The sequence below is a fragment of the Oncorhynchus clarkii genome, chromosome 7 (genome assembly GCF_045791955.1).
Source record: "Oncorhynchus clarkii lewisi isolate Uvic-CL-2024 chromosome 7, UVic_Ocla_1.0, whole genome shotgun sequence".
Taxonomy (NCBI): domain Eukaryota; kingdom Metazoa; phylum Chordata; class Actinopteri; order Salmoniformes; family Salmonidae; genus Oncorhynchus; species Oncorhynchus clarkii.
The window spans coordinates 41,572,787-41,582,679 of record NC_092153.1 but is presented as its reverse complement, the minus strand read 5'-3'; the positions used below and the strand labels follow the sequence as shown (position 1 = coordinate 41,582,679).

Here is a 9,893-nt window from a genome sequence, read left to right as displayed (position 1 = left end):
ACTAGAACATCTTTGATACCGTTGGATGCCAACCGATAAACCCCACCGAAGACGAGGAAGAAAACAACCCGGAAGCACGTGGAAAGAAAACAAAAAAATGCGAGGCTGCTAGGAGTTGCAAACGATTATAAGTCAATTTATCGTTTGTTGAGTCATCGGAATAGAGATAGCATTTTTTGGAAGATCACATTTCTAGGCAACAGAAAAAGTTATCCCACTAGTAAGATAGCTAGCAAGCTAACGTTATTCTACTGAGCTTCTCAACATGGTTCGGGCGGTAAGGTACGTTAGCTAGATTTCTTTGTATAAACAGTTATATGCTAGACAGTTGACCTTTAAATTGTCATATGAGATGCCAAGATTGTAGTCTTTATGATGTCCAGGGCACTGTTTTTCAAAATGTATCTATATGTCGCCTATCGAATACGATCAAATGCATATGAATAGAACGGGAGTTACCGTTCAAGTACATGCTTCGTCCGTTCTATTCATTCAATATCTATGCATTTAATCATATCCGAGAGGCGAAATCCAAATAGATTACTTTCGAAAAACTGGGCCCTGGCTTGGATGTGACAACTTAAACCCCCTGCTCCACTCAGAACCAAACGCGCCCCTCCGGTGAAGAAGACGGAACAGTTTGACGAAGATGACCCTAAAGCATACAAGGACATGCCTGTCCCAGATAAGGTACAGTCTATATATGTTATGGAGAAGCCTGTGTGACTAGAAGTGTGATTAACTTCACATGTTATCAACATCTGCACAATGTTGATGGGCAACTATGCTTATGGAGCTTGTCCTTTACTTGACCAAGAGTTGTTTGTCATTGTTGCTGTTGACCGATTTTTGAAAGTTTCCGTTCAACCTCCTTTCAACGTACAATCTTTTTAAGAGATCCTCGCAATATACGAAGGACAAGGTCGACGAGTTCCACGATGACAAAATCTCGGTGAGTCTCCCATCTGTATATTTGAAGAGTTCAACTTTATAACCCTGGTTATCTTTTTAACCCTACTCCGTCTTAATGTTGCGTATGTTTGCCACTATAGAAACTCATGGCACGTGGTGTTCAGATGGACAGTGACCAGGAAGATGGTGATGACGAGGTGAGTCAAAGGCCAACAACTGGAGGTGAGCAGTATCTAATAGAGCAGAACTTGAATGACTTACCCGTGCAAACGTCACATTGAGCCGATGAGTGTCATGTGGTTTGCAGGAGGAAGTGATGGCTCTGGACCTCACTGACTCAGAGGATGAAGAGGAGGAGGAAGAAGAGGCTGATATGGACAGTGATCTGGAGGGGAAGAAGGATGATTGTAATTATACAGCCCAATGTCAACCTACTATAGCAGTTTTTGTACCCACTCAACTATTAACCTGTTTTTTTTCTGCGTGTGTATTTTGCTGAATTAACATATTAAATGTGGTTGTTTTCTCCTAGATCTCCCCAATGATATGGCATGGGGAAACAGGAAGAAGATGTTCTATGACTCTGACTATGTGGCTGCCAGTGAGTATTTCACATTTTATTCATTAATATTATTGAGACCCGTTACCTGTAGTCTTTTATGATTCCTGAATGTTTATATCTGGTTGATGTAGTTACGTTTGTTCGACGTAGGCTGTTTCCTTGAAACAACTCGCTTTTTTGTTTGTTGCAGAGGGGAAATCTCAGCAAGACGCAGAGGCAGAGGATGAAGAGGAAGAGGAAGAAGCTAAGAATATACAGAGACGATTGGCTGCCGATCTTAGCGAGGAGGATTATGATCTTAACCTCCTTCAGGTATACATTATCAGCAACAAAGTATACAGTTGAAGTCGGATGTTTACATACACTTAGGTTGGAGTCATTAAAACTCGTTTTTCAACCACTCCACAAGTTTCTTGTTAAGAAACTATAGTTTTGGCAAGTCGGTTAGGACATCTACTTTGTGCATGACACAATTAATTTTTCCAACAATTGTTTACAGATTTAATTTATAATTCACTGTGTCACAATTCCAGTGGGTCAGAAGTTTACATACACTAAGTTGACTGTGCCTTTAAACAGCTTGGAAAATTCCAGAAAATTATGTCATGGCTTTAGGAGCTTCTGATAGGCTAATTGACATCATTTGAGTCAATTGGAGGTGTATTTGTTGAAGTATTCTTCACGGCCTACAATCAAACTCAGTGCCTCTTTGCTTGAAATCATGGGACAATTAAAAGAAATCAGCCAAGACCCCATAAAAAAAATGATTGACCTCCACAAGTCTGGTTGATCCTTGGGAGCAATATCCAAACGCCTGAAGGTACCACGTTCATCTGTACCAAAAATAGTACACAAGTATAAACACCATGGGACCACGCAGCCGTCATACCGCTCAGGAAGGAGACGCGTTCTGTCAACTAGAGATGAATGTACTTTGGTGTGAAAAGTGCAAATAATTCCCAGAACAACATCAAAGGACCTTGTGAAGATGCTGGAGGAAACGGGTACAAAAGTATCTATATCGACATAACCTGAAAGGCCGCTCAGCAAGGGAGAAGCCACTGCTCCAAAACCGCCATTAAAAAAGCCAGACTACGGTTTACAACTGCACATGGGGACAAAGATCGTACTTTTTCGAGAAATGTCTGATGAAACAAAAATAGAACTGTTTGGCCATAATGCCCATCGTTATGTTTGGCGGAAAAGGGGGGAGGCTTGCAAGCCGAAGAACACCATCCCAACCGTGATTCACGGGGGTGGCAGCATCATGTTGTGTGAGTGCTTTGCTGCAGGAGGGACTGGTGCGCCTCACAAAATAGATGGCATCATGAGGACAGAAAATGATGTGGATATATTGAAGCAACATCTCAAGACATCAGTCAGGCAGGAAGTTAAAGCCTGGTCGCAAATGGGTCTTCCAAATGGACAATGACCCCAAGCATACTTCCAAAGTTGTGACAAAATGGCTTAAGGACAACAAAGCCAAGGTATTGGAGTGGCCATCACAAAGCCCTGACCTCAATCCGATAGAAAATGTGTGGGCAGAACTGAAAAAGCATGTGTGAGCAAGGAGGCCTACAAACCTGACTCGGTTACACCAGCTCTGTCAGGAGGAATTGGACAAAATTCACCCAACTTATTGTGGGAAGCTTGTGAAAGGCTACCCAAAATGTTTGACTCAAGTTAAACAATTTAAAGGCAATGCTACCAAATACTAATTGAGTGTATGTAAACTTCTGACCCACTGAGAATGTGATGAAAGAAATAAAAGCTGAAATAAATCATTATCTTCTATTATTCTGACATTTCACATTCTTAAAATAAAGTGGTGATCCTAACTGACCTAACACAGGCAAATTTTACGAGGATTAAATGTCAGGAATTGTGAAAAACTGAGTTTAAATGTGTTTGGCTAAGGTGTATGTAAACTTCTGACTTCACCTGTACATGCTTGAGCCTCTAGCTCTATCGAAGTAAATAAATACATTTTCCTGTTGTCCTCATTTTGTTTCTGTATGTGTAGGAGTTTGCTGTAGAGGAGCAGGAGGTGGAGAAGGAGAGGATTGTGAAGGACCTGCAGCAGATGTCCCAGAAGGAGAAGATGAAGCTGCTGAAGAAAGAGTCACCAGAGCTACTGGAGCTCATTCAGGACTTTAAGGCAAAGGTGTGATAACCACAACATCACTACTACTGTATGTGCAACAGGATAAGAAATATAGTGTAATCCACACTTAATGTTGTTGAGCCTGTAACAAGCGTTACAGTTACTAATGGTGGTGTTGTGTGGTAATGCCGTGCTGTTTGCCAATGGTGGTGTGTGCAGTTGGCAGAGCTGAAGGACGAGCTGCAGCCTCTTTTGGAGATGGTCAACGATGGACGGATCCCATCAGGAAAGGGTGCCAACTACCTCAGGACCAAACAGCAGCTTTATCTAAAGTAAGTGTGAATGTTATTTGTGACACAAATTGCATAAAGAATGCCAATGAGAATGGCCTCGCTTATTGTTATTTCTGTCCTTAGTTACTGTACAAACATCAGTTTCTACCTGGTCCTGAAAGCAAAGCGTATTCCCGCACACAACCACCCTGTGATTGAAAGACTGTTGACTTACAGAAATGTGAGTAGATGCATTTGTCATTTGTGATTTGATCCAATTGTAGGTATACTGTATGTAGTGAACTTAACACAGTGCTTGTCATGTAGTTGGTATGATTCTGATTGTGTCCTACAATAATTGCGTTCTCTGACTGTCCCTGCAGCTGATTAATGAGATGGGTGAGGTAGACGCTCGGCTTGCCCCACAGCTGCGCCAGCTGCTCTCTGCAGACCAGAAGGAGAAGTCCGCTAGAAAGTCGGAGGGCAGCGAGCAGATCACCAACAAGAAGGTCAAGGTGAGAAATGAGTTGGATGTTGGTCCATTGGGTGATGTGGATGTTGCGTATACTTCAAGGTGGACGTAGATGCACAAAGTAAACGTATTGGGTCAATTTCTGCAACAAGTTTGAGCGTCGAAGCACAAGGCTAAACTTCTCCGCTGTGTTGGTCCCGTTGCTACCACACTGTAACAGCGCGAAGCGAACCCGTGCGCATATACTGTGTGAGAGGGAAGTCTTGCATCTCGTTCAACGCAATATCTGCGGCGCTGCTCGTGGCAATGTCATTTTGCCGGGTCTACCTTTAAACTGAACTGCTCCCTATGTTGTCAGGTATCCGAAGAGGCTGGGGCGGAATCATCTGAAGACTCATACTCTGACTTGGATGAGGAGGCTGCTCTGCGTTTCTACAGAGGCGTGGAGGAGAGGCTGAAACTGAAGAGGAAGCGCAAGGACCCGCAGGCTGAGGAAGGGTGAGCGTTACCCGAGTATATTATAGAGCACCACAGTGGTGTCATAATACCCATAAAACTTAGTGGTCAAGCAGGGAAATGGTTCCAATCATTTTCCCACCCTTCATTTTCCCCGTAGGGGATTTTAGAAACACTTCAAATAAAGGGCTGTGTTTCTTGTAGGCTTACCCTGGCGTAACGTTTTGATAACGATGAAAATCTCTCTCTTTCAGACAAGGTGACTTTTATCAATATATTCGGCTCTATTTAAACTCAGATTCGAAAATGCTAATTAGCATCACATTAGACATCTTATCAAATTTTATTTGTCACGTGCGCCGAATACCACAACCTTACTGTGAAATGCTTACTTACAAGCCCTTAACTCTATTTATTGAACTGCATAGTTGGTTAAGAAATGTTTTACTAAATAAACTAAAGTGAAAAAAATCATCAAAAAGTAACACAAGAAAATTACATGGCAATAAAGAGGCTATATACAGTGGGTGGCGGTACCGAGGCAATGTGCTGGGGTACAGGTTAGTAATTTGTAAAGTGACTATGGATAGATAATAAACCGCGAGTAGCAGCAGTGTAAAACAAAAGGGGGTGGTCAACGTAAATAGTCCGGGTGGCCATTTTATTAATTGTTCAGCAGTCTTATGGCTTGGGGGTAGAAGCTGTTAAGGAGTATTTTGGACCTAGACTTGGCGCTTCGGTAACGATTGCCATGCGGTAGCAGAGAGAACAGTCTATGATTAGGGTGGCTGGTGTATTGGGCCGTACGCCCTAACCTCTGTAGCGCCTTACAGTCAGATGCCGAGCAGTTTCCATACCAGGCGGTGATGCAACCGGTCAGGAGATTCTCTGATGCAGCTGTAGAACCTTTTGAGGATCTGGGGACCCATACTAAGTATTTTCAGTCTCCTGAGGGGGGAAAGGTGTTGTCGTGCCCTCTTCACAACTGTCTTGGTGTGTTTGGACCATGATAGTTTGTGGATGCAGAGACCAAGGAACTCAACTCTCGACCCGCTCCACTACAGCCCCATCGATGTTAATGGGGGCCTGTTCGGCCCTCCTTTTCCTGTAGTCCATGGTCAGCTCTTTTGTCTTGCTCACCTTGAGGGAGAGGTTGTTGTCCTGGCACCACACTGTCAGGTCTCTGACCGCCTCCATACAGGCTGTCTCAGCGCTGTCGGTGATCAGTTCTACCACCATTGTGTCGTCAGCAAACTTAATGATGGTGTTGGGAGTTGTGCTTGGCCACACAGTCGTGGGTGAACAGGGAGTACAGGAGGGGACTAAGCATGAACCCCTGAGGAGTCCCTGTGTTGAGGATTAGCGTGGCAGATGTGTTGTTGCCTACTCTTACGACCTGGGGGGGGGGCCCGTCAGGAAGTCCAGGATCCAATTGCAGAGGGAGGTGTTTAGTCCCAGGGCCCTTAGCTTGGTGTAAGTAAGAATTTGTACACACTAGGAGCGCCCCTTCTGGGTGAGCATTTTCTTGTTTTCCTATGGACTTATACAGGTCGTTGAGTGCGGACATCATGCAATACTGCAAACCTCTGCAAGCTCCTGCTGACAGGTATCGTGTCAATTTAAAACTTGCCCAAGACAGTTCACAGAATTGTCAATTTAAAGAAATGTTGCCAATTTATTAATTACAACATTTTAGCTTACAAATAGTTAACCCAGAGATTCTTAGGGTTGCCTCGATTCGTCAGTCTCATCCAGATCATCATGGCATTTGTAGTTCTTTATGATAGCCACATTAGCAGATAATTGGCATTTCATTTCACAGCCCTTATTTTAAGTGCCCTTACAAAAAAGGATTGCAGTCAGAGTGTAGTATGCTGCAAATACTGCGTCCAAAATAAGTATTTTTTTTACTGCAGTAGTTTTGTAGTGTAACTGCAGTTAGTGTGGTATAACTGCAGTCCTCTGCAATTACTTTGTCCAAAATACCAGTCGTCTGCAGTTACAAAACGGCACTCTTTTGTAAGGCTGTTTCTAAAATCCCCTACAGGAAAAATGGTGGAAAAACTATTCTAACCATTGCCCTGTTTGACCGGATATTGGGTTTGATGGGTATTAGGACATACTGTGGTTCTCTATTCAAGTTCAAAGAGTAGGAATGAGATGGGCAGGGTTTGATGGTACCTCTGTTTCCTCGTAGCAGATTGGAGGCGGCAGAAGATGACTATGTGGATCCAGATGCCAAGAGACGCATTACCTACCAGGTATATTGTAACACCCTCTGAGAATTAGAAATGAGTTACACACATTCAAGTATACAGCAGCCATGATTTATTGTACATCTTAGCCTTTATGTACAATATGAACTGGTTAATGTCTCTTGTTCACCTTTTCATTGTACAAAGCACAGTATGAGGCATTTATTCTCCCAATACATCAACACATGGCCTTCAGATCGATCTTGTACTTTGTATGGAAGAGTATTATATTCCCTTCCTAGTTTAAACCATTAGTCTAATTAGCACATGCTGATCTATCCTTTCTGAAGATGGCCAAGAACAAAGGGCTTACACCAAAGAGGAAGAAGATTGACCGCAATCCCAGGGTCAAACACAGAGAGAAGTTCAGACGAGCCAAGATCCGCAGAAAGGGACAGGTTTGTAGACTACATTTAAACTTGGAAGTTGCAGTGTACACACATCCTATGAATGATTGACTATAAGTGCTTTGCAGGAATTACTGACACCTTCAGGCAGATCTTTCTGAACCACTGCTGTGTACTGATATTATATACAGTATTTGAAAGCAAAATTGACAACTTGTATTGTTTAACTTGTCAATTATGGGCCAAATTACAAAAAGACTGTTGGAATTCCTAGTTCTTCAAACAAGTCTACATGAAAGTATTTAATGTATTCCAGGTTCGTGAAGTCCGTCGTGAGGAGACAAGATACAGTGGAGAGCTGTCTGGTATTCGTGCTGGAGTTAAAAAGAGTGTCAAACTCAAGTAACCAACCCAACTGTTTCCTTTAAGGAAGACTGTCAACAGTTCCCTGTGGACTGGAAGGGAATTGTGTGATTTCTCCAGCACAATGTAATACCAACATACAGTTGGGGTTTAATGTCCCAAGTCTGTCACTTTACCGATGTAATACTGTCTGACATTGTCAGAGTAATCTACTTTGTTGTAATGAAACTGCAATAAAGTTGTTCTTAATCAAGTCAAACTTCGTTTGGCATTACCGTTCCACAACCTACATGTTGTAATCTGCTTCCTGACAAGATGGTATGAAACAAAGTTAAGATGCTCAAGGATCGGTTTGCTGTCGTTATGTAATGTTTTTTTTTTTTTTAGGCAGACCGTGAGTACTGAAACCTGCTTACCCATACACATGAATGTCTGATCTAGGTGGGTGAAAGCCAAGCCAGATAAAATAATGATCCAAACTGGACAAGCATGAATTACAGACAGATTTAAAACCGAGTTTAGTACACGAGATTGTCCCAAGCCCGGGGACTTGCACTGTACATTAGTGTTCTACAAGTAGCCAGGTCTCCTAGTAAGCAGCATGGTTTAGGGCAGAACCCAATTAGTCAACTGGTCGATTGTTTGGTCATTGGGCTGTTAGTTGACCGAGGTTGTTTAGTCGACCGAGCAGTAACGTGTGTGTGTGTGTGTGTATATACACTAATGTTCAAAAGTTTGGGGTCACTTAGCAATGTCCTTGTTTTGAAAGAAAAGCCCCATTTCCGCCCATTAAAATAACATCAAATTGATCAGAAATACAGTGTAGACATTGTTAATGTTGTAAATGACTATTGTAGCTGGGAACTGCATTAAAAAAAACATTTTATGGAATATCTACATCAACAGTGAAGAGGCGACTCCAGGATGCTGGCCTTCTAGGCAGAGTTCCTCTTTTCCAGTGTCTGTTATTTTGCCCATCTTAACCTTTCATTTTTTATTGCCCAGTCTGAGATATGGCTTTTTCTTTGCCACCCTGCCTTGACGGCCAGCATCCCGGAGTCACCTCTTCACTGTTGATGTAGATATTCCATAATGTTTCCGGCTACACTGATAACGTTGAGGCTGGTGTTTTGCGGGTAATATTTAATGAAGTTGCCAGTTGAGGACTTGTGAGGTGTCTGTTTCTCAAACTAGACACTCTAATGTACTTGTCCTCTTGCTCAGTTGTGCACCAGGGCCTCCCACTCTTTCTATTCTGGTTAGGGCCAGATTGCGCTTTTCTGTGAAGGGAGTAGTACACAGCGCTGTATGAGATCTTCAGTTTCTCACATGGAATAGCCTTCATTTCTCAGAACAAAAAGAGACTGACGAGTTTCAGAATTTTTGAGCCTGTAATTGAACCCACAAATGCTGACGCTCCAGATACTCAACTAGCCTAAAGGCCAGTTTTATTGCTTTCATCAGGACAAGTTTTAAGCTGTGCTAACATGATTGCAAAGGGTTTTCTAATGATCAATTAGCCTTTTAAAATTATAAACTTGGATTATCTAACACAACGTGCCATTGGAACACAGGTGGTTGCTGTTAATGGGTCTCTACACCTATTTAGCTATTCCATTTAAAAAAAATCTGATCTTTCCAGCTATGTCATTTGCAATGTATTTCTGATCAATGTTATTTTAATGGACAAAAAAGGTGCTTTTCTTTAAAAAACAAGGACGTTTCTAAGTGACAACTTTTGAATGGTAGTGTAGGTTCTGGTACTGTTTATATTGAGGTGCAGGAGCGCCACAATTATTTTAAGCTAATATATAAGCAGTAGAAAAACTGAGGTGCCTGTACTCTGCTCCGGTTAGCTCCTGCCCAAGTCAAGCACGGCTTCTTATGCTAGTGCAAATAGCCTACAGCTGTGTCTGTAGGCCCACAATGTTTTATACAATTTTGCAACTTTGCTAGTGCAAGCTTTGGGCTAGACCCAACTTAATAGTAGATACAATGTTTCAAAATAGTTGCAGACATGTGTAGCCAGTGATTTATAGAATATTTTTTATCAGGTTATTTTCTACCTGCAGGCTGCAATGTTTTTATGTAGGCTATTTTGTTTCCTTCTGGTTATCTAGATCTCTGGTGCCCTCGAGGCATGTCTTATA

General features: G+C 42.3%; 1 protein-coding gene across 2 annotated transcripts; it reads left to right on the top strand.

The window, feature by feature from the left end:
• Positions 1-8,030, top strand: LOC139413314 (UTP3 small subunit processome component). Of its 2 annotated transcripts, none has more exons than XM_071160531.1 (15): positions 1-282; positions 603-690; positions 896-952; positions 1,053-1,109; positions 1,220-1,319; positions 1,445-1,513; positions 1,665-1,786; positions 3,498-3,638; positions 3,798-3,910; positions 3,995-4,091; positions 4,234-4,365; positions 4,681-4,820; positions 6,979-7,039; positions 7,324-7,431; positions 7,697-8,030. In XM_071160531.1, exons 1-15 carry the CDS (start codon positions 266-268, stop codon positions 7,784-7,786), a joined length of 1,392 nt encoding a protein of 463 aa, XP_071016632.1. In that variant the 5' UTR covers positions 1-265; the 3' UTR covers positions 7,787-8,030. The 2 variants fall into 2 exon arrangements, with proteins under 2 accessions (XP_071016632.1, XP_071016631.1); XM_071160530.1 differs by having other exon boundaries at positions 54-282; positions 6,976-7,039; positions 7,697-8,017.
• The last annotated feature ends 1,863 nt before the right edge of the window (positions 8,031-9,893 follow it).